This window comes from Poecilia latipinna, unplaced genomic scaffold (assembly GCF_001443285.1).
Source record: "Poecilia latipinna isolate Pla-1442-1.1 unplaced genomic scaffold, P_latipinna-1.0 Scaffold583, whole genome shotgun sequence".
NCBI classification, from domain to species: Eukaryota; Metazoa; Chordata; class Actinopteri; order Cyprinodontiformes; family Poeciliidae; genus Poecilia; species Poecilia latipinna.
Window position 1 is genome coordinate 12,601 of NW_015113199.1, and position 25,304 is coordinate 37,904.

The 25,304-nt window shown below is 38.0% G+C and overlaps 2 protein-coding genes across 4 annotated transcripts; one reads left to right on the forward strand and one right to left on the reverse strand.

Moving 5' to 3' along the window:
- Positions 1 to 1,604: 1,604 nt before the first annotated feature.
- Positions 1,605 to 5,143, forward strand: LOC106953466 (glial cell line-derived neurotrophic factor-like). The gene is made up of 2 exons (XM_015042266.1): positions 1,605 to 2,365; positions 4,044 to 5,143. Exons 1-2 carry the CDS (start codon positions 2,176 to 2,178, stop codon positions 4,601 to 4,603), a joined length of 750 nt encoding a protein of 249 aa, XP_014897752.1. The 5' UTR covers positions 1,605 to 2,175; the 3' UTR covers positions 4,604 to 5,143.
- Positions 5,144 to 18,163: 13,020 nt separating this feature from the next.
- On the reverse strand, positions 18,164 to 24,944 carry ndc80 (NDC80 kinetochore complex component). 3 transcript variants are annotated; one of them, XM_015042238.1, is made up of 17 exons: positions 24,870 to 24,944; positions 24,238 to 24,333; positions 23,805 to 23,888; positions 23,210 to 23,336; positions 22,765 to 22,937; positions 22,365 to 22,467; positions 22,163 to 22,252; positions 21,876 to 21,969; positions 21,664 to 21,764; positions 21,326 to 21,470; positions 20,439 to 20,644; positions 20,183 to 20,332; positions 19,927 to 20,016; positions 19,734 to 19,826; positions 19,524 to 19,654; positions 18,806 to 18,908; positions 18,164 to 18,508 (listed from the first exon to the last, which is right to left on the reverse strand). In XM_015042238.1, exons 1-17 carry the CDS (start codon positions 24,896 to 24,898, stop codon positions 18,380 to 18,382), a joined length of 1,944 nt encoding a protein of 647 aa, XP_014897724.1. In that variant the 5' UTR covers positions 24,899 to 24,944; the 3' UTR covers positions 18,164 to 18,379. The 3 variants fall into 3 exon arrangements, with proteins under 3 accessions (XP_014897724.1, XP_014897727.1, XP_014897726.1); XM_015042241.1 differs by lacking the exon at positions 24,870 to 24,944 and adding an exon at positions 24,752 to 24,863; XM_015042240.1 differs by lacking the exon at positions 24,870 to 24,944 and adding an exon at positions 24,598 to 24,635.
- Between the last annotated feature and the right edge of the window lie 360 nt (positions 24,945 to 25,304).

The following is a 25,304-nucleotide window of genomic DNA, read 5'->3' on the forward strand; positions in this document are numbered from 1 at the left end:
CCCTTAATTATAGTTGTGATACTTGAAACTGAGTACGCTGAAAAAATGAAACTCAATGGTTCCCTCTCCTGGAGAAATAAAAACATATACAGTAGGAACAGACATAGACATACTGAAAAACAAACACAGAGAAATGGATCTGCTGTAAAACAGACATGAACAAAGTCTCAATACTTGCATTAAAGTATCAAATAAGTATTTTTAACATTACAGAATAATAAGGGATCCTGTGGATGGAGGGATTTCTGTGTAAGAACAATTATGTTGTAGTATTATAGGCAGAAATAAACCGTGTCCACTAATGGTGTCATATCTCTAACACTGCCACAGATTACACAAATTTCAATGTGAAATATTTGAAAATTAGACTTTATTTTCAGAAAATGCCCCACTTATTCCACAAAAGTATTTCCACACACTTGCAGAAATGTTTCCTAAAATTTTACTGCTTTGCCAAATGTATTTATTTTTTTCTCTTACAGTCCTTTTGTACTGTTTCAGGGATTCAACTCGGCTCTTACAGGATGATAACCTGAAGTAAATGATTAACTTTCTTAAACTGTTGCTGACCTTCTCTTAACACCGGTGAACTCCACATGGTTTAAGCAAGTGGACGACATCCACTCTCACAGCTCCTGTAGTCTGATCGCTCTCACCCTCGGGCCACAACAGCAGCAGCACATGGTGTTGATTACAGCCCAAACGCTGCAATGGGTCAAGAAAAATGTGCTTTTTACAACAGTCAATAATCCATTCATAACCTACAGCGGGCTTGGGAACTTGTTGCTTTTGCCAAATCATGTCTTGGATTTCTAATCTCATCTGTCATTATTTTTGAAACATCCCGACATAAGAGAAATAATACTGCTTAATGACTTTGCGACTTTCCAGTAGCTGTAAAAGGTCTGACGTTTCCTGAAAGAGTTTGTCCGCCACAAATTCAGCAGCAATACAAGTTTTAATTGAACATTTTTAACATTAGTCAACATTTTAGACATTTAGATAAAGTCACAGATTTTTGTTAGATACAGGAATTCTTCAATCAAGCCAAAGTTTGAAATAACTGACCAAGCTAACAAATTAAATATTTTCTTCTTTATTTGTAATAGATGTATTGTTGTGCTTCTTTGAGCTGCAGGTTATTCTAGGGCGGATATCTGTTTGGTAGATACATTTGGGTTCAATTGCTTGAGGACATCCACATCACTTCACAAACTTAAATGAACAATTTGCAGACAATTAATATCGTATATCACCTATTTCACATGAGACACAAAGATGGAAACAGACAGCAACATCAAGTATATCTGTTTTTCTTTCTTATTTTTACAACTTTACTTAATAATTGTGCCTGGAAGTCATTACAATACATTGATGTTATATTCCGAACTCTTTCAACATACACTTTATTTTGTGCATAGATAATCTCACATCTTTAAAAAAAAAAAAAAGGTCTAAAATATTGCAGCCATAAGGTTTGCTTTGTTTTTTTTTTAAAATAGATTAAAAATCCAGACAATCATTAATTAACAGGGATTATGAATCTTGGCGTGTCATCTGGAAAACTGCGTGAATTAGACCACGCTACTAAATCTAACCTCTTCTGTTTTTACTGGTTTATCATCACAAACACGTTTGAACACATGCGCCAGAATCTGGAGAGTCGGGACGGGGAATCCGGTGGAAAGTGTGAAACCTCGCTCTCCCTTTCGGCCATCTGAATACACACGCCGACACGATCTCAAAACATAACTCCACAACCAGAACCGGTTCTGGATCCCAGGGTCAGCCTTGGATGTGCGCGCCAGCCCCTCCGGGCAGTCTGCGTGGGGAGGAGGAAACAGACAGAGCAGACGAAGGACCGCTAGACGTCAGCACCTCTCCACATCTCCTCTGCCTCTGCTCGCAGCCAGGCCAGCTCGGTCTGGATCGATGTTCAATGGGATGGACTGAAATCAGCTGGAGCTCTCTGAAAAAGATCCGCCTGCTCAATGCGAACCTCTGCCCAGCGTGTTTTTTTTTTTTTTTTTCTAATTTATGTGGCAGACAAGTTCAGAAGAAACTTGGTGTTCCGGGTACACCAGTCCCTTCTTCTGCATCACTTTTTTTTTTTTAAAGACTGATACCATTTGAGTGCGTATCGCGCCATGTCCATCAGTCGGACTGAGGTGGACCATGAAGTTATGGGATAGCTTGACCACTTGTTTGATTCTGCTGAGTGCAGTGAGGCCCAGCTCGCTGCTCCGAAGCCGACAGCAGCCGGAGAGTCCCCTGGAGGCTCCGCCGGTTCAGATCCGTCTGTCCCTTCTCTCACCGGACATGCGCCCTGCAGAGACAGCTGGCGAACTGGACACAGGAGACAGATGTAAGAGCTAAAAGTTCTACAAAAACTGTTTGTCGAAATATTAAATACGATCAGTGTTCATAATTCTAATTGTTCCTTAACTCATAAACATCTACATTATAAGTAGGGCATTAAAAACATTTAAAGTAATTGTTCATGCTGCAACTTTAAAAACATAACCATTCACACTCTACTAAGTTTCATTTGAAATGGATTTGTTCACTAAATTTAATTCCCATCAGGTGTATTCCAACAAACAACAGGACTAACCCGTTTTTGTGCTTTATGCATGCATTTTTTTTACATTAATGTCCTGAATTATCTTGTTAGGAAATGTTCTCAGGTTAGAAATACATGACAAAAACTTATTTGTTCAACATCAAACAACATTAACTGTAACTATGACAAAACTCGCTGCAGCTTTTGCACTATGAATTGATTAAAAAAATATAACTCTGTTTAACAAATGGATGAGTTGTAGTGATAAACTAGCTGACGTTTTTTAAGTTTGAACTCTGCAAGAGGAAACGTTCCCTGCAGTACACTGTGGACCATATTTGTGAAGGTCAGTAGGCTAAAAGGCTTTCTGAAAGGAATGAGATCTTGGATCAAGTCCAGACTCTTAAGGCTTCCTTTTTGCAGATCTATTTGAAAGTGGCATATGTGTGATTGCTTATTTAATACTTTTAAGTCTTTGATAATTAAAAATCTATCCACTTTAAACATTTTAAATGAAGTAATCACTTTAATTTGTGTTCTTGAATCTCACTTTTAAATTATAGACTCACATATTGCCCACTGAAGATGTGTGATCTCCAAGACTTGTGAAGCGAACAAAAAAAGAGTGTTGTGTCTTTAAATAATTTAATACTTGTAGAGCCCAAAGCATTGTACATGCAGCAGATATTCAGAGGAACCTTTTATGCTTTATTATGTGTAGATTTTAATGTGCTTTGGTCGATTCAATCCCTAAAATACCTAGTTACTCTATGTGTCTCCAAACAATTACTGACAAGATACACAGCAGGGCCAATCCCCTAATCGTTCTTTAAGTCATCACAGCATTGATTCTTTATCAAGGCTCTTACTCATCTGACATATCGTGGCTTAGTTGTTTTGAAGAACATCACAAACTCTAAAATCAACAAGCTAACAGAAAATGTCCAAAGAGTTTTGGGAGGCGTGGGGTGGTAAGAAGAGGGAATCCTTGGAGGCTAAACAGCAAGGAGTGGACAGACAATCTGGCAACCGCTGAAGGACACTGATGGGACTAAAAGAGAAAAATGACAAAATGAGAAGGAAAATGCTGCAAGCTGCAGCCTTACTTGGAAGGTCCACTGTGAACACAAGAACCCATTGAAAAACATGTAAATGAAAGCAAATTAAATGAAAGATACAAAACCATAAAATGAAATAAAAAAAAATAATAATAATGCAGTCTTTTCCTGGTTGGATTGCCATGTATGGCTGACATATCTTCACTACAGCACATTTCAATTCAAAGCTGTCTTGTTGATAGTCATGAATAGATTCTGTTTGTAAAGTAAATTAATCTCTTGGAGTTTAATTCATTGGCTGAATAAAACAAACAAAAAAAAACAGAAAAACACAACATATAGTTTTAATAACTAACTAGAGGCGAGTTCTGTGAAGCATCAGGCATGTTGGTGATTCTGACACTTTTGGTAATCTGTTTCAGACACCATGGAGGAGCTCATCCAGAGTAACAAAAACGTTATGGACTTTATCAAAATAGTGGTCAGCAGAGTTCGTCGCTCCTCTGCAGAGCCTTCGTACACCTCCACCTCCTTTTCTTCCCACCTCAGTGAAAACTGGATCAGGACTCGTCACAGAAGAGAGAAAAACCAGGGAGCAAGGCAGACGAAGGGCAAAGAGAGGAGAAGAGAAAATAGAGGAGATGAAACGAGCAGGAAGAGTGGAAGACGAGGAGGCGGTGGACGAGGACAGGGCTGCGTGCTCAGGCAGATTCACCTGAACGTGACGGACCTGGGCCTGGGCTACAGCTCCAGCGAGGAGATGATATTCCGGTACTGCTCTGGACCCTGCAGAAAGTCGGAAACCAACTACGACAAAATCCTCTTCAACCTGGTCAACAAGAGGAAGCTCGCCGCCAAAGACACGCCCCTGCAGGCCTGCTGTCGGCCGATCGCGTTTGACGATGACCTGTCATTTCTGGACGACAACCTTATTTACCACACTGTGAGGAAACACTCCGCCAGGAAATGTGGATGTGTGTAGAAACATCTGGTGGCTGAATTTGTTTCATTGGGAACGAGGTGTTTAGTGGTGTTTTTCTTTACTTTTTATTGTGAAAGCTGCTCTGCAGTGTGGTTATGAAGGATTTCCTGCAAGTGGCCGACTTCAGGGGTTCTTTTCAACGAGTCATTTCTACTTTATTTCACCTTACAGTTTTTAATATTAATCCTTAAAGAAAGAACTGCCTTGCAATTATACCCTATGGAATATGTTAGTCACATATGAGATTTAATTTATGAAATGCGAAATGTTTTAACTTATTGATATATTTATTACACTTTTATAGAGGAATAAATGTTATTTATTGCTGTGAAGGAATTTCAGACCGTGATAAAAGTTAAAGGATTCGTGTTTACGGTGTGTTGTAGATGTCCTGCAACATCCTGGATGCAGCTTTACACTTTACATCATCTGCGTATCAGTCTGTCATAGACAAATAGGAGGCAAGACCATCACGTTGAAACAACACAGAAATGTTTTTTTTATTTACTTTTACATGTTAAGCAATAAAGTAAAGACACACTGTTTTATTGAAACAAAGAAGTCTGATTTTTGTTTAATAGGGGTCTGTAAATTGTTGTTTCAAAACAAAAACAAAAAATGGTTTTACACATCTGTCTTATTAAAAGAGAAGCATAGGTTTACCATTGCTTGAGTCTGAAATAAAAGAGAGTAGAAATAAATAACATTACATCTGAGTTACAAAATGACACTTTTTGAAATGAGCAGCTTTCAGTGTAAAACTTATCAAACTAATATTTACTGTACAGAACAGGGTAAATGCCTGTCTAACATGTGCCTGTTGATTTGGACCCATCATTCTGATTCTTAACCAGTAACATCCATATAAGTCATACTTGCCCTTGGTAAGAAACAGCACAGGCTTGACATGGTCCTGAGCCAGAATGCGATGGCTGAAGCTTATGCCAGGTCCATCAGCTTTCTGGTATGGCTGATGCATTTATCAACTACAGTACAATGGCTGAACCTCATGCATGGAGAAATTCAGTCCGACTTACGACTATAAGCTTCACACATGTGGTTCTCACTCACGGTCCGCAATAAATAAAAAAAAAAAAGACAGTGGATAATTTTTTTTTTTTTTTCTAGAAAATTTTCAACCTTCATACTAAGGATTTTAATTCACACTGAAAAATTCTGAGAAATAATAAATTTATGTAAGAAAAATATGAATAATCACAGGAAATGTATTTTTTCCCACAATGTTTGTTCTCTCAAATGAACCTAAACAACCCAAAAACTTAACTGATTCAATCTTCGAAATGAAAGAGCAGATAATGAGGAATGTGTCTACAACAAAAAGAAAAAATATTTCCCACCCCAATGAAAACCAATAAGTCGCAGAGAGAGACAACAGACAGACCATAATAGCCTGCATCTCTCCGTCATGGTTGCCATGGTAATTAATTATCTGCACCTGGGCTGACTCTGTCTGTCAGACAGAATGCTGGAGACAGTTTCTATACTTGTGAGACACCTAGGGTCGGTCTCAAGGACCCTGACAAAAAAACATAAGCCCTATGCAAAATTTTGAAAACATTTTACGGGAGTAGACTGGTGTATCTATGTCATGACCGACTTTGAGTCCAATAGGGTGATATTTGTGCCCGGGAGGGCAAGTTAAAAAGAGTTTTGGAATCAGAAATCCACTGTGTTGTGTCTGTGTGTGTTTCAGAGAGAAAGATTACTGATTCCGTGAGACACTCAGCCTCGTTTTTTTTCGCTCTTTTTTCGCAATTTATGTGCCCATTTTAACTCAGAATCCCTCTAAAAGTAATAGCTCCCTTTTTGGGATCAAGCTGAATGTTTTGATACCACTTTTGTGGGTGTGCATGCAGCGGTACGGGACGCATTAATGGTGATGGAAAAATAAATAAATAAAGCTATAAATAAATAAAGAGACCACTTATTGGGTGTAGAACAATAGGTTCCTGCCATGCATTGCATAGGCAGGCCCCAATTATTCCCAGTTGTTTTCCATATAATTAATCTCCAAATGGCACAACAGATTCAGCAGATAGAAATTAACAACAAAGCTTGTTTATGCACCAGAAATCTTGCTTTTACACAAACTATACGACATGTTTCAGTAAAGTTATTTGAAGTGGGTAAAGCATCAAGAAACCATGTTGAAGTTAGAGTAGCAATGCTTCATTGTATTACTCAAGTGGAATCAAATGTACAGTTTGCTAAAATAACTCCTACTCCTGTGCTGTTTCACTTTTTCTTTCTTTCTTTTAGGTCAAACCCAGCTATAGTGTTTGCTTAAAAAAAAGTTAAGTCAAACCCGACCAAAGCACATGGTTCCAGTAAAAGTCCCAGCAGCTCGTGTAGCAAAATCCAAACATTTCATGTGCGATGATTCAACAGAAAAGTTTTTTTTTTTTTTTTTTTTTTTTTTTTTTTGCTGCCATTTATTTTCCCACAGAATGAAACTAATCAAATAAATGGCTGAATTGCTTGTTTTCTTTTTTTTTTCACTGATTAGTTGTGGAAAAAATACATTCATAATGGCCCCCCACCACAGGACGTGTGTCCAAGACGCCATTTTCAGATAATGGATGACAAAATGAACAATCACAATCTTTTCTGTACAAATGTGCTTTTGTTACCAAATTATCTGCCGACTCCATGTAGGTAATCTGTAAATTTCTTTAGTATTTAAGTACACTAAATTACCAGTTTTGTATGAAATACAACATGAACAACTTATAAAATTGGAATGGAATATGTAATTTAATCCTTTGAAGAGGGCATTTTGATTATCTTTACATTATTTGATCATTTATCTTAATTTTGGGTTAAGTAGATTACCCAGTTTTCAGATTTTTTTTTTTCAAACTGGTTGACTGAAACATGAAATGATTAATTTCTTCTTGTATCTAAAAACAGTTTTATGTAGAGAAAGGTTGTCTTTCCTTGGAAAGACTTTAAATGTTCTCCTTGTAAACGGAGCTGCACTTCAATTTCAAATAGCAGCGGAGCTAAGAACTGATATTGGAGAAGAAAGGAGGGAAAATTCGAAGTCATTACGGTGAAAATGTGGAAATCATCCAGAGATGACAACGAAGACAACAATGTTGGAACTGGAGCTGTGTCTCACTTCAATAATGTGTGTGGTACTTGATCTGCTTTTGCTCTCTCACGTTTCCGTCTGCTGTCTCCAAAGCTTTGAGTCACACAGCTTCATTGAACAACTCGCCCCATCAAGTAGTTTTCCATCCCTTTAATTGCTTTATCTATTCTGCTGTTTATTTTTCAACATAATTTACAGAAAAATCAAATCAAAGCAGTCAGAGCAGGGATGCATCCATGATTTTAGCCATAGCTGTCTTTCTGCACTTTAGGTTTATTAAATTTTAAATTATTTTACTAACAAACCTATCATTTTAATCTGTACAATCTAAACATGTTTTTAAAATATTGCTATAGAGTCATGTATCGCAATGATGAAAATCTCTGAATCTTGGATAAGAAACCACGTCTGTCAAATCAGTGACTTTGTCAAAAGAAACCAGAAGCTCAAACCAAATTGTGAAGAAAACACTGAAGATGTTCACAATTTGTGCTTTTTCTGCTCTTATTGCTCATACAGTATCTGCATAAAGATAAATCACCTGTTGGAATGTTGCAGCATGAAATACAGGGAAAGCAGGACATAATGGAAATAGTTGTTTCCTTTACAAGACACCAAAAATGCTGGTTCGTTCGGACTTGTTTTGTGTTCATTTCAGTACCAATACATTTTGAATTCATTTGCCACATCGTATCGGGGTTTAAACAGTCAAATCTTAACAAGATGCATATTGGAGCAAAGGGTGTAGACTTCCACATGCCGTCCCTCTGCAGCGTCTTTGCAACATTTTAGAGCTGATGTGCATGAATGCGACTTATGCTTCCAGAATCTTTGGCTAGAGGTAGACATACAACGAAATACATGAAAGCACAATAAAAACAAGAGAGTATAACATTTAAAAACATGACGACCACAGAATGAAGCTAAAAATGGAGTCTTACTGATACAAAACACTTTGAAACAAGGTTGATTTTCATGTCTGATTTAAAACCCTGGTGCATCCAGGCCTCCGACAGCAAATTCGGAGTATCCTTATGTTTTTAGTTAGGAACAAGGAACAACAGGACTTGATCAGAAAACCTTAAGAGCTTAGAAGGAGTGAAAGAAGTTAAAAGTGGGAGTCTGATTGTTTATGGCTTTATAGATAAGACAGAAGGAAGAGGACGGGTGATATAATAGTGAAATGGGATTTTGGAGAGATGTCTAAGAGCAAGTTTTGGGCCACCTGTAAATGAGAAACAGATTGTTGGCTTAAGCGGTTAAGCAGAGAGTGAGATTTTTCAAGCATTCATAAATTACAGCTTCTTACTGCAGGAAAGATAACAGAGGATGTGCTTGTTAGACTGGAATAGCAGGAGTCAGTTCACTCAATGTGTCTTTTTGTCAACTATCAGTCCAAAGTGTCACCTAAAGATTGTTTCCGTTTCAGAAGACAATCTTCTTGTATGGTCTAGAAAGTCAAAGTATGGGAAGATTCTGTCAAAACCAGAATATCAGTTTAACCAAGATTTAACTGAGAAAGTTTAAGACATCAGGATGTTAGTATGTTAGTAACTTAGAAACACAGTTATGGTAGAGGCTTAATGGAAAGGCATCTTATAAATCAATCGTGAATATAATTTCTTTATTTTTCCTTTCACATGACTACAAAATAGCATAATTCCAAGTGTCAGCTGCTACTGGGCCCAATACTGAAAGGATAAATCACAATACTGTCACCTATTGCTACAGTCAGAGGAAACCATGAGAGCCAGTCGACGCGTAGCGTCAGTTTCAGATGAGTCTTCTGTTCCTTTGTTCATGGCGACAGAGGAGCTTGTAATGAAGGCTGGAGTTTCTCTGTTTGACAGTGAAGGGATGATGTTCGAGGCAGGTGCTAAATACTGAGAGAACTGTATTAGCTGACACGTTTTACAAAGAGCTAAGTCTCTTGTGCATTTTCAACTCCTTTGTATTTGTTTTCAGATTTGCAAGCTAGTAAAAAATAAAATAAAGCATCAACTAATCGTTTGTTTCATATTGTCTGTTTAATAGTCAATTATTATGGGTTATTATAGCATTTAGTTCCTCAATGAGGAAACCGTAAATGTTCTGAAAAGTACCTTCTCAGATTAATTCATCTCCAGAAAATGTAATAAAAAATTAAGAGTTTTAATGAGGCTACAGTGTTTTTGGTACTGTTTAGAGGGAAGATTTTGCATTGGTGAACTTCTTTGAAAATGACACACTGTAGGAGGTATAGGTTTGTTATCGGTATGTTTTGTTTTTGAACCAATTTGCGTTTTTTTCTAAAATCTGTTTGACTTCTTATTTTGTGAAAACTGTTTATGCTTTAGGGGTCCAGGGCTTGAATCCAAACCTGAAGTACTTTGCATGCTTTTCCTGTTGATGCTTTTGTTTTGTTTTGTTTTTTTGTTGTTTTTTTTTCCTGAGATACTACGTCATCCAGCCACGCTACACCCAAATAAAACATGCATGTTTAGTTGAATGGCTCATCTAATTTACTCTCAGGTCAGAATATGTATGTACATGCTCGTCTGTGTTACTCTTGACATATTTTTTTCCCTTTTCCTCATTTACTGGAGACAGGAAACACCTGCGAGGAATAAGGAGGTATAGAAAGTGGATGGACGGATATGATATGTTGTTCTCCTTTCCTATCTCACCTGATCATGATTACTAATCAGCACACCTGTCTCACGTGCACTTGTTACCTCCCTTGATACATTTGTCTCTTGGCTTGTTTACTCTTTGACCATCTGTCACCTTCCTCATCTGTCTTGGTTGGTCTTTTCAAGTTCATGTTTGTCAAGTTTGGTTGCAATTGCCAAGTCAGAATGTGCTGCGCTGCACTCTGCCTTCTTTACAAACTGCTTCTCTATGTGGGTCCTTCACCTAACGGCCTCACTTGAGATCAATATTTATGATCTCACAAAAGGAAAGCGACTGGAAAAAATTACATCCATTGGAGCATTCCAAGGCCAAAACCACTGCTGATCAAAAATTACACAAAGATTAGTTTCAAGTTTACCAAACCTTTATAATAATAAGGAATTTGTTTTGGTAAAATATAGTGTTGACGAGACTAAAAAAATCTGCTCTGTAGAAAAAAATCCCAAAGCCCCCGCCATTTGTTTGTGACGGTACGCCCTAGTTCACTTAAACTTAAAAAATAAATAAATAAATAAATACAAGATTATGGAATAACCTGGTGAAAGTTCATAGTTAATTCTAATTTGGATGCTGTGATATGAACTTTATTAAACCAAACCTGAAATGGCTGAATGAAATGATTCTGCAAAGAAGAGTGGGACAGAAATGCCTCCAACAGTGATGAGAAAGTCCCTTCAGTCCCATTGCGACTGAAGGCAGTCGCTGTCATGCAACTACGTTGCAGCTTTAAGGGAGCATCACTTCTTCACATGGGCCATATTGGTTTAAATAGATTTTTTTTTTCTCTTTAGCAAATAAATCACCCGTCAAAATCTTCCTTATGTTTTATGTTTCATATAAAGGCCCAAACACTTTGTAAAAGACAGAAAAACAGCTGAAATGTGAAAGGGGACAATAACATTTTCACAGCACTGTAAAGAAGAAAAACAGAAAAAGTGCCAAACTTTCTTTCGCAATGAGAAGTCATTTTATGTTGACTTTCATGATAAGAGGAAAAAAGATGTCCATATGAACATGTTTGCCTGGACTGGTTGAGTTGAGACCAGCATGATAACCGAACGTTTCCAACATGTTTGTTCATAAGATGTCTACAAAGAGACTTTCTGAGGCATCACTGATGCACAGTGTCTGGCAGTATTTCTTAAGCTATATGATGTCAGTGTAAACCACAAAGGGTAAAAAAAAGAAAAATCATCAAAAAGTAGCCCAGAAAAGACATATGATGACATTACAAGACAAAAATCTATCTCATCTCTTTCTTGTTTTAACAAAAGAGCTCAAAGTTCTTACATCTTCTTACAATCAAGAATTTTTACTTTATGAAAGCATTTTGATCCTACAAACAAAGGATTGGCCCCTTACAGAGTTCACTGCCACAGAAACGCCCTGCAGTGCCGTCTCTGCAACAGAAAGCAGAGGCCAGGGGGATTAAAGAGAGGCTGCTGCGCTGATCATCAACTGGTACCATCACCAAACCTCTAGTCTGGACCATCAGCTGCAGATCCTCCGCCTGTCAGTAAAGCCCCTGTGCATATTCCACTCAGATGGAATATGCACAGTTTTTGGCAGTTTATATGAGAGAAAGCAGGGAATACTCAGCATTTTCTTTTAGCATCTGATGCATTGAGCGAAAAAAAAAAAAAAAAACCTTTCTGAAAGAATGTTTTGAATTTTGCACGGATTTTAAATTTTGCCGTACTGAAAGTATCGTAACAGCAATGAAATACAACCGAGAAGGATCAAAAGAAAAGGAGCATCTGGGGTTTTTTCAATAATTAAAGCAACATGTGACTGCTTGATTTATTTATTTTTTTTCCCAATGTGATTTAATCATTAATTCCAAATGTACTGGATATGGGTGATAATATTTTTTGACCCACTTTGTTGCAGTAAACGAAAAGGATCACCTGTGTGTTGTTGTGGGAGAGGTGTGAGACGGTTAAAATATTCATGTGAAACTTGAGAAAATGCTTTCCAGCTCTCCACTACTGCTTCACACCTGTGCTGCATCACAGTGTGCGTGTGTGTTTATTTAATCGAGCAAGCACATTAATATAGATTTATATATACATGATGCATGAAAGACAGAACTGCTTAATCCATCTTGACCTCTTAACCTTTTTGCAGTTTGTCCTTTGTATAAATTAAATGTGTATTTTTACTCTTAGCTTAAATCAAAAATGTGAAGGTTTTCCTTGTAAGATTTTGTACCTGTATTTACAAAACCTGTTTCCCTCTAAAATTGCCTATAAGAACATTTTATCTGCATATTTTTGTGTTTTCTTGTTACACCCTATGCATAGCCATCATAAAAACATGTGGGACATTCAATATGTAGGAGAAAAGTTCTCTACATCTGACCTAGTAACAGTCATGCAAAAGAAAAATGCTGATGAAGCCTTGGTTTAAATTCAAACTGGAAAACTCTTCAGGCTCACCTGCATCATCCAATCACCACGTCATCTAGACTCCAGCCAATCAGCTTCGGGCCACGCCCCATCTTTGGCAATCATCGAATAAGGACCATCCATGGCGCCATCTGCTCTCCAGAGGTGTTCAACCCACCTCCGCCCCTTCTCCACCTCCGTGCTCTTGGCTCCTCGGGCCTCCGTCCTTCTTTGACCTCCACCACCAGTGTACTGACCTTGGGTGGGAAAGACATCCCTAATCAACATTGAAATGCTCATCCAAGCCTACCGCATTTCACAGCACAATGTCCTCCGCCGGGGTCCGAGCACCAAAGAACTTTTATCCATTCATGTCAATAAACTTTTTAATCGCTGTTTTTTTCTCCGTCTGAGTCTTTCCAGGTTTTAATAAATTTTTCACCTTTGACATTCCATGTTCCTCTCAGAGCTCTTAGTCATTCTAAATGAACATTATCAGAAAACCGAGACAAAATCAGAAGCCCTCTCTGTACCACAGATCTTCTGAAATCATATTGATTCTAAAACAGTTTCTCAGGATTGCATAACTTTCTTGAGTTGTAATGACAGAACAATATGCAGCTTCGGGTTGTTAAATATTGTCCTTCAGCACCTTTAGGCAAACTAAATCCATGTTCCAGTGTATGATTAGGCCAGAAATGTTAGAAATCTGCTTCCTTGTTTCATTATGTATAGCCGTTTCGAACCACGTCTTGGATTTACACCATCTTTCTCCACTGAATGAAAATTTTATATAATGTAAATTTCCCAGCAGCTTTAAATACTAATGTTAATGAATAAAAATCAGATCATTATTTATTATTTGCCTCTTCTTTAAGAGAAGATATGTCACACAGATAATGCTTGCATCTCACACACAGCAGCTGTCATTCTGGGGTTATCAAGGTTAGGAATGTGGGGAAATACACACTGCGTGCATTCTCAGTAGCCCGGTCTTCATTCTCCCCATTGTGTAAACTTTTCTTGTAAACTGAAGTACTTCTGCTAAGGTACCGAGTGGAACTGCACTAATCTTCTTTCTAAACACATTACTGAGTTGTGTGGGCTTTAAGGCCCCAGGAGGCAAACCAGATCTACCGGTTATATTTCTCAGCCGACCTCCATTCACCCTTTTCACATTCTGCGTTTTATCCCTCCTGCATCTTCATCTACCTTCCATCCTCATCCTCATCTCCCCCTGCAGCTCTGCAGACACACATTTTAACATCCCCGTCGCAACTTTTCTGAGGAATAAATTCTTCACAGCAGTGAATGGCATCCATGTTTATTTGTGAAAATCCACATTACACTTGTGGGGGGTTTGTCTGTATCTGCCTCAGAGTTTGAGTGAGGAACCTTTCGCTTCTTCAACAAACACTTCATGTTTTTGCCACACTATTAATATATTTATCCAAACTTTTAAGCTACACATTTAATTTGTACAGAATATTAGACACTAAATGTCTGAACCCTGAGTTTATGCATTCATTTATTAATTCGTATCAGAGAGGTCTTAAAAAAAACACAAGCTCACGCTGTGCTTCATAAACAACTTCCTTGGTGTGTTGCAATTTATGAAGACACACAACATTTAGAGGTCTGGATTATCACTTCCCGGCATATAAAGTTAATACTGATGAGGGAACAGTATATTTGATGACCATGCTATATTATTAGCCCAAAACACTTCAGTCAGAAACTTGTTGTTAAATATAAGCCTTGTGTGTTAGATTCCATAAATTCCTTTCAATCATTTAAAAGCCTGTTATTTCATGACAGACATCTGTTTCCCTTCTGAGGCGAATGAACTCTGAAATGGATCCCACCAGAGCAGAAAATGAATCACAGGGAGCCACTAGTTCAAACTTCTGACTCGGAGCCCCTTCAGTACCTCTCTGTGACCTGCCATCCTCTACAATGACCTTCTCATGACCTCTTGTAGTGCCATAATAACCCCTGTACACGTCCAACAGAGTGAGACAAACTGGCAGAAATCTGATATCTCCTGCCCACTTGCTCTACCTGTCACTAACACACATCATTTAACTTTGACACAAAAAGCAACCCAGAATCTGAACCTGTTTTTTTAAAAGTTACGGAGTGAACCTGGGCACACAGAGCGAACATGTTTCACCAAACATGGATAAGCAGCACACGGCTCGTTCATTTGCCCTTCGAGTCACTCAAGTTACGCCGTGTGGTAGAAAAAATCTGCATCTCAGTGGAGTGGTGCATCTTCAAACTAACATCATTTGGACAGGAAACAAGACTGTGGTGTGTTTGCCCTTCACTAACCTTTAAGGTACAGAGCATAAACAAGGGTATGAAAAGAATCACAAGACAAACAAAGTGAATAAAACTTTAACGTTGTTGGACAAGCATCAAACGATCATTCACGTTTGAAGGAGTCTGCTGATATCGGCAAACCGCAACCAAAAACAGCCGTCTTGCTTTTCCTTCTCGTTGCTCAGCTGCACCCGAGTGTCACATCAAGAATACTCTTGATTTCCAATATTTATGGGCTGTTCTGAATTCTTCCAACAAAAAAGAAACAGCAGTTCCTCTTATGAATAAGATGAAATGGAAAAATCTCAAACCTGTCACTCACTTAATCCATCGCAGAACAAAAGATATCCTGATTACGGTCTTTCACGCCGAGACCCAACACTAAACAAACTGTCAACAGGCAGTCAAATCGCACTGGAAGCTGCAATAAGGTAAACATTACATGCAGCCAATCAAAGGGATACACGAGCAAGAAGCTGTCATGGAGCAGTGAGACCAATAACAGATTATCTGCTGCTATCACAGCCCAACGAAGGTTTAAAATGAATTAAAATTATTCTTCAATGCGTCATCTACCAGCTGCAGATAATCTGTCCTTGCCGTTGTACAAGAAACGACGTGATTTTATTTCTTACACATGTAAAAAATACTATAGACATAGTTCTGCACACTCACAAGAGCAAAAAACATAGCATATTATTTCTCTAGTTGATTAATAAAACTTTTTTTTTAAATCTGAGATGAACTAAGCTGAATGAATTGAATGGACACAATTTCCACTAAGAAACACACAATATCAGCCATAGATTTAAATACGCCTGTCTTAAAAAGTCGGTTTTTGGTGAAAACAAAATAAATAACTTCAAATGCTTCTTCTACCGTTTATGAGACGATAAAAAATGTCTTTGAATCCCGCAACACAAACTTGTCTCAGACATTTAACTGATGCTGTACACACAACATATTTGGCACACAAATAAGGAGCCAAATTGGTTTCATCTTTGTATGTTTATTCCCTTCAGACACTACAATGCTGACGACAGACAGCATTAAGTTTTGAGTCATTACAGTGGCTGCACCACTTCTCTGTGTGTTTTGGCACACAGCTAAGGCAAAGGTTGTTTTGTCTTCTGGATCTGGAGACAATTAGTGGCTGGAGCAGAATTCAAAATGCCAGAGACATTCAGAGAGTGGGCCTACAGTTTCACAGTGGTGTTTTGATAGAGAGCTGTGAGAAAGAAAGAAAGAAAGAGCACCCATTCCCTCTCTGTTGTCTCTTTCCATACTGGAAAACAGATTGTTCTAGATAGGATTAATCCATGATGCATGATTTTGGTTTCTGAAATGAGTCTTGGTTGATCTCTGGTTTATGTTTTCAGATCCACGCTTTCCATCAGACCTCTTCTCTCCTTTCAAAACACAAGAGTTGTGTTAAATTGAACACATTGGGTTATGAGAACATTACAAAGCACTTCCGTTAACTTGTGATGAAAAAATATGTCCATACAGGGGCTGTCATTTGAAATGATGGTTACCTATGCCACCTGCACCTTCAGTCATCAGATAAACACACTCTGCTCTGTTTGGCTGGATGAGGTCCTGTAGCTGTGATACACATGGCACCGACTTTCATCTCTTAACTCCCAGGGCGAGAACGCTCCTCTCGTGTCCACCACCCAAAGCTAACACACACATGGTCCAGGGTATTTTCTGCTAGTGGTGGAAGTTATCCATCACATTTCCATTCCCACCCCCAACTCCATGGAGCCCCTCACAGTCACTTCATCTCTTCCCATCACATCTGCCAAAACATTTCTCCCACGCTTACAGTGTCGACACTTTTCAGAGGTTTCCCTGAGGAAAAAAAAAAAAAAGGCCTATATGTTACCCCACAGGCATGATGGGAAGGGTTTAGAGTCAGTCGCCACTTGAAATACTGAGACGTGTGTGTATTGTTCTGCACCAAATATTAGTTTTCTACTTGGTCGGTTATTTGAATCTGTGAAACCAACCAGCAGGTCAATCAGTCTAATGCCAAATAAACACAATGAGATATGCAGAATCCGCAGTCATTCATAGAAGTGAGTTAAAATGCTATATTTTTTAACTGTAAAAAATGAAACATTTATAAAGCAGTTTAAAAACAAAAAAACAAAAACAAAAATAAAACGCAACCAGATTGCACAAGTGGGCACATCCCTAAACTAGATGTTAAAGGGCCTTTTCATTTAATTGCAACATTCAGTTTGCAGTAGGAGTCTGTCAGCCTCCTACATTTACAGATTTATCATGTTTTGAGAAGATCTATTACCAACAGACCTTATTTCACTTTGTGCTGTCCTGTTTTTTTTCTTCTACCAATGTTAGTGTTTTGAAATGAGGCCTAAAAACCTAGTTTGGCTTCATCAATTCATTACTCCACATCCTTTGAGAAGATTGTAGTCAAACAGTGAAGTTTTCTTCAGACTTGTTTTATAGCCTTACTCCTTTAATCAGGGATATGGACAAAACACAAGACTTATCAGATAAAACATGTGCAACCTAAAACTCCTGCAGCACAATTAATGCTGCTTTTGGCCTCTTTGCAGACTCCTTAACCTCTTTGTGCCTTATATTTTTATTTAATTGGAAGAAACATGCAGCCACGTCACCGCCGTCCTGTTTGTTTTTTTGCTGTCACTAGTTAATGCCATCAATGTTCCAGAGTGTATATCTGTCCAGAGATCGAACTCTGTGGAAGTTTTTTGTTCTGACAGAGCAAATGTTGGCTCCAACTACAAAACCGCCGCCGCATCTTCATGGAACATTAACAAAGTCTGAAAAGACCCAAAGAAATTGAGAGAAAATTAAATTTGAAAAGAAAACTTGGCCGTTATGAAAGTTTATTGACAAAGTATTCATAAAAGTGAACAAAACAGAGTTTGAGCTTTCAACCAGAGAACCATAAGTTTTTTCAGTCTGTAAATCTGTGCTGCCATCTAGTGGTTTAATGCATTAAAATGCATCTGTGAACCAACAAAAATCAATAGAAAGCTGAGAAAAGGAGACAGAATAAGCACCTCAATACTTTTTTCTTTAATCATTTATTATAGGATACAAATACTCAAATTTTTAAACTGACATATGAAAACTGGAGCTAAAAACTTGAAACATCAACATTAAAGTTATACATAACATTTAAGGAAAACACAAAGTGAACATTCTGACAAACATTTGTTGGGCAGGAACTTGTTTTTTTTTTTTTAACAAACAGAAGCAGGTAAATCTTGTCTGTCTTTATAAACAGTTTGCCTCAGACAGGAAGCTCTTTAAAAGCTCCCGCAGGTTCTGAACCTCTGCCTCGTCTTCTTCTATGGCCTTAGAGCAGAGGCGCTGGACTCTGCTGTGCAGATCCTCCAGACACTTCTGCAGGAGGTCAAAGCACAGGAAACATTTGGTGAGAACAGAAATGCGGAAATGAGAAGAACCATATTCTAAGAAATAAAAATAATGGACCCAAAAATTGAAATTAAATAAATTTATTCTAACCACCCATCAAATGCCAAAGACATATTCCACTCCTCTCCTCAAAATCAGTTATTAACAATTTAATATCACATTTATAGAAGTACTGTATGGTAATAATGAAGAAATTAAAGGAGAACAAGTGGTTCTTCTAAAGGAGAAGACTGATTTCTGAGGAAACGATAGTAGGAACGTTACCTCAGTTATGGCCAGGTGGGTTGCAGCTGTTGCGAACACGGAAACCAGGTTATTGGCTACGGTTCTCCTCTCTTCATTCGTCTCCTGCAGCACCAGGTGGTATCTAAGGAGAGAAGGCAGAAAAGCTCAGAGAGAAAACTACGACGACGCATCTTTATTGGTTTGTTGCTTCAGTCGGACTTTTAAGCAGACATTAAAAACACGAAACGTAACACTTGAATTTGGAAATTCCAGCAGTCCAACGATGTCACATAAGGCACACGACTTCCCCTAATGTGTTGAGTAATCAAGCTGATTTATTCAATGAGAGTTTATGAAGACAAAAAATAGAAATATGCATGACAACAAAACACCAGGAAGCCGTAAAGTCTGGGTTCCTGTGTATATGTTGTGTAAAAGTTCAAAATTTTTCAAGAGCCAACTTTTTTTCTTCATTGGTCTCTATTCCTTTAAAAAAATGTAAAGCTGTGACAATAACGTAAAGTTGTGCATATGCAGGATTTAAAAATAGGAACCGCTGCAGTTCTCCAACAGTAATTACAGGTCTTCATCCAACATAGTGGACAAACGGCAGCTAGAAGAAATAGGCCTCAGTTGGCTTTTTCTTCTTAATGAGGGAAACAGAAATGAATGGATTATTATTGAAAAGCTTCCAGGTATTGATTTATGCTACTGAAATACTGTGCGTGTTGCAGAGGCGTTAACGGATGTTGCCTACTGTTGTTGCGCTCCCTTCAGCTCTTGCACGGCCTCGTCGTAACCGTCATTAACTTTCTTCTGGAGAAGCTTGAGGTGGTTCTCTGCAGACTCCACCTCTGCTGCCCAATCCTGCTCCTCTCGGGCCAACTTCTACAGGAGCATACCTCATCATCAGGCACATACAGAACAAGAGTTTCTTTTATATAAAAAAATAAATAAATAAACTTACCTGCATATCAGTGTCCAGCTGTTCGTCCAGCTTACGGATCTGCTCTCTGATCTGCTTTAGATCGTTGGACTTGTCCACAATGTTAGAGTTGACCTAAAAGACAAAAATACTACTAGTAAAAATCCCGAAAAGATGTGCATGCAACATTTCAGCACCAAAAAAAAAAATAAAAAAATAAAAAATCTATTGTTACTTGTTCGCAAGACTCTTCCAGGCTGAGTTTCAGGTTTGACAATCGGCTGTTTTCTTCCTCCACATCACTGATCAGCTTCCTCAGAAGCATCTACAACATGGCACGAAGAAAAAAAAAAAAAAAAAAAAAAAAACACAAAAAAGTTTCAGTTTTAGAGATATAATTCTGAATTAAAAGACGATTTGATTAAACTTTTTATTAACTTCAGTAAAAGAGAGAGAGTAACTGAAACTGCAGTGTTATTAGCTGAAGGCACCTTGATCTGTGTTTTTTGCTGAACTCCACTGCCAGTTCCACATTCAAATGACCTGATCTCAAAGTCATGACCGCAGGCGTTTTCCGCAGACATCGGTATCAGTTTCAGCTTCCGGGCCAGCTTGTGGTACTCGGCCACCTTCAGGTCCAGCTGGTATTAAAGGAAATGACATACAAAGAAAGGCCTCAGTTCAAGTCAGAAGAATGTGCGTCTTCCATCCAACGCAACCCGGCAGGTAAATGTTAGATACACGTACCGTCTCCTTCACTTTCGCCAGCGCGATTTCCTCATTCCACCTGTGCTGTTCGGCGTCCTCAAGCGACTTGGTGAGACTGGCGATGGTCTGCTGAAGTTCTCTCTTCTCCCTGTTGATTCTCTCCACATCAGCTGGAGTAAACTTTTGGTTCTGCAAGAGGTGCTGAAGCTCGTTCCTCTCGTGCTTCAGCGTCTCCAAGTGGCTGACTGAAACGTTGCAAAACAGAACAATAAACACAAAGGCACACAAAGTCCCTTTATGCGACTAGAAACGTTGTTTTCTCTCCATTTTTATTGGTCTTTTTAGAGTTTGTCTCTGACTTTCTCTTGGATAATGCAACTGAAAGAGCATTTCATGTCACAAGAAGTTTGTTTTTCCATCTTAAGAGATTTTTACTCCTGGCTCAGGAGCCTCCATATTTCCCTCCTAAATCAAGTCAGTAAAGGAGGTACTACTCCTTTTCATGTGCATGCTGGGTTTTCTCAAACCTGAAGTCACTCCAGCTCTGATGGAGGTTTCTACTAAATTAATCACTTGAATCAAAGTTAAATCAAATGCAAACACGTTGCAGAAATGTGTGACCCCTCTGACCAGAGGGGATTTCTTAGCAGTTGCACTTTTTGATGCACTCAAGTACAACTGGTACAACAAAGATTCCTAAAACATCTCTGATTATTTTTAAGTATTGTATAAACTACCTATATATCCAGGCACCATCTATCCTGATTATCTTTATTAATTAAAAAAAAAAAAAAATCTAATCAAGTAAGAATTGAACTGAATAGTGACTGACATTATATTACACTATATTAAATTAAATCCAGAAACACTGTAGTGCTCTAGTGTCGACATTTTCAGGAGAAAAACAGTTAGCTGCTCGTGTTTACCGGTGTTCTCCAGCTCGTCTGTCAGTTCTGAAAATTTGTTCTCCAGACTGGCTGTAAACGTCTCCAGTTTGCTTCGATAACTCTGCAGCTTCTTCAGGTCCGCCTGCAGCTTCACCTTCTCCATCCTCTTTGTCATCAGACGGTCCTGTGGAAGGAAGATGGACCAAAAATGACCTGAACCAACAAAAACACTGCAAAGTCCAGCAAACAACAATGAAGAGTGAAGGCAGAATTTTTATTTTTTTCTAAATCACAAAAACAGTACATTTCTTTACATAAATAATATCAAGTATAATTTTACATTACTATACTTTTTTTGAGCAACAAGTTTTTCTTACCGTCTGACTCTCTTTCTCTAGACGCTCCAGTTCCTTACTGAGGAATCGGTGTTTCTCCTCCATCGATTCCAGCAGAGCCTCGTCAACGTTGTAAAGTCGCTCTGTGGGGGAAGACGTGCGCCTTCATTTTATTTATTTTTTTTTTTTCCTCACTAAAACCGTGTTTTTTGAATCGTACTCTAATTTGAAGCTCTGGGAACTGCTATACTTACTCAGTTTGGTGAGGAACGCCTCATCCTCCTCCTCAAAAACATCTTCACCATGCATGAACTTGGAGTAGGTTTCAGCCATGTAGTCAAGGAAAAGCTGCAACACCGAAATGTATTTGTGCATCAAGTTATCGACTTTGATACAGCAAAGACGATTGAATTGGTTCTGGTGAAAAAACTGAATCTAACATACAGAGAAAACGGTTTTGTACGTGCTTCAAGCAAATTAGTTTAAATTGTTTTTCACTAAAGCTTTTTTCTGTTTGTTTAAGTCAAGGCATCTGGATTACCTTGTTATATTCAGCTCCTTCCTCGATATTGGCAGTGTCCTCACAGAAGTCGCTCAACAGAAGCTCCTGTTTACTCAAACTCCAGTTGATCTGAAACACAAGTGGTTAGAAACCTTGAACACTTGTACTTTTTTATTACATACATCTTTAAGGGGGCCCAGGGTTCTCCCTAAACAGTCCAGTGTTTCTGCAGTCTTCTCACCTTGACGTTATCGATGAGCCACATGAGAGCACCCAGAGCCTGGGGCCACGTGTGTGGAGCTCCAACCGAATACATGGAGCACTTGGAGAGAACGAACGGATATCTTTGTAGAAACAAGAACAGGGGCAGAGAATCAGCAATTTTCCCATCAACTAAAGAAGAATATTTGCATAAAACAATTTAAAAAAATCCAGACTTGACGCATGGTTAATTATTTTGTTATACATTTTCTATATCAATTATCTGCCATTAAATTTGTTCTAAGTTATTCTAAATTGCTCCTTTAAACGCAACCCCCCACCCCCCCAAAAAAAACTAAAATATTTTCTCAAATCATAATATAAGCTAAATATTGTGTACAGTCCACATAATACTAAAAGTATGAAGACTGAACTTTTACCTTAAGGCTTTGAGCAGAGCTGGAACCTCCTCTTCAACTTTAGAGTTTGGCATCTCGAACGTTGGATCAAGCTGGCGGTAGATGAACTCAAACATCTTTACAAACTCCTTGGTGGAGGGCGACTGCAGTGTTTTGGCCGACAACGTTCCTGGGTAACCCTGTTCTGTCAAGAACTAAAATAATACATTTAAAAAATATATTTATTATTAAGGAAAATCCCGAAGAAGTGGCTTTTTTTCCCCCCCCAAACATGCAACAAACATACATAATATTTAATCAATATCTTTGCACAGAAAACATCCTTTTTAAAAGCGAGCACCCACACCACGTCATGGCTTGGGTGGTGAATTAAGCTTGAAAACTTGATGGCTAAAACAGAAATTACACAAACTACTAGTTCACATCATTATGGATGACCTTTCATAGAAAAATATATGGGCCTTACCTCGTGTAGCTGCCTGATGCATTGCTGAACAAAGGATTTATCATGGAGTGGTCTGGAATCTTTAATCTTCTCAGTTCCACCAAACCCAGCCATGGTGCTGTTGCGCGGCATGCTTGCACCACTAGTCCTGGAGTAAATGATCAATACACAATAAAAATACATAAATAAATTTCCATTGTGATGTTCCCCTTCTTAAGATGCGTTTTAAGCACTAAAACGTTTTGTCTATTTTTTTTACAGTACACAGAAATTATAAAATGAAGACACATCTCCTTGGCATTAATGAATAAATCATGGTTACTTTACTTAATCCAACTTGCTGTGCAATTCCATGAAAATTAAAAATCACCATGCTACTCTGTACAAAGCTATATATATATATATATATATATATATATATATATATGGTTGACTGAAATAAGTATTTTAAAAACTATTAATAATTTAGCCAGTGTTAACTCCATGTTTTTGTCCAAGTGTATTAATAAAAGCAGTGAAATAGGAAAAAAAAAAAATAGCCCATAGTTTAGCAGCACTAAGAATAAGTTGGAAGCATTTTGTCGTTTTCAAGGTTTTGGAAATATTTTTCCCTTACCGGGGACCAAAGAAGCTGGTTCTTCTTTCAGAGGTCCCAGATGGTGGTTTGGACATGCTGAGCTTTCCAAAGGAAGGCAGTTTACTACGATGAGATCCAAATACACACAGTAAATGGAGGAACATCATTCTACACTTAAAATGTTGGAATACATTTTTCTTTTTGCAGTTGTTCATTTAGTTTTACAGAATCATCTCAATATGTTATAACAATAACGTCCACAATAAGAAATTGATGCCCTCCTTTGTAAAATATTTATTAGCAGAATGTGTTGTGGGTAAATGGCATTTGAATAGTGCTTGATTCTAGTGGGTATGGTTTGTTGCAATAAACACAACCATAAAAAAAAAAATTACATTTATGAATCCAAAAAAAGATACACTGCGTAATAATATACAAATATGTGAGAGATAAAAGTTAATTTTAAACAAACCTTTGAGGTGTTGTGTACACCATACTCATCCTGTTGCTGTCTTGAACTCTCATCGGCATGTCTGATGGTCGGCTGCCTGCTCGGCTTTTCCTTCCACTTGATACAATCAGAAATAAAGCATACGTTTATATATCTAATAAACAGCTGTTACATAAAAGGCAACATTTGTAGCTACCAATTACGCTGATAATCAACCTAGTTTTGCTAGCTTAGCTGTCACAATCTGAATATAAAATAGCTTGTCGGGCTAATCAGAGAGAATGCCATTTTTTTTAAATGAATCTAACGCAAATTCACGGAACATAAACTCAATATACACAATACGACTTAGTGAAACAAAGTTTGAAAATGGATATAAACCTCATAAATCGGTCAGCAAACATCGCGGCAGCTGACTTTAAATTTAACGGTTGTCGGTTAACAAAAGCGACTCATCCAAGCAGGAAGGACATATTATACATTTTCCCTGAATTTAGTTTTCCTGCTAGATTTAATTCAGAAAAGTAACACTTACCGCTCCATATCTTAACTGTTTGATGATAAACTAATGTTTACTAAATCAAAAGTTCATCCGACTTAATCCGGCGAACCCCGCCAAAACATTCCAAAATCGAACAGCGATTACGTCATACCTATACGGCGTGCGCCTCGGTCCAAACATGCTTCAACGCATCATACGCGTTCCTAGTGGAACTGCATAAAGGTTCATTTTCAGGTGTATGTGATTTATGTGATTAGCTTATGTTATCAAATAAAAAAAATAATAAAATGAATGAATGTGTCGATTATCCCATAAAGGGATGAATGACTGTAGCCATCTAGTAAATTACCTAATTTGTTGATGGTTCACTTATGGCTCACGAAGTGAACACGAAATTTATCTAAATACTTTGAAAACATGCAACATTTTTACAATTTGGGACAATTTACTTAAACCGTTTTTGACGGGGTTAATAACATAAAACAAACAAAAAAGAATGTAATTAATATGGACATTGTGACCACATTTAATTATTTAATTAAGCTGAGTAAAGACTTTTTAGAAAGCGCCAGCACAATTTCTGGAC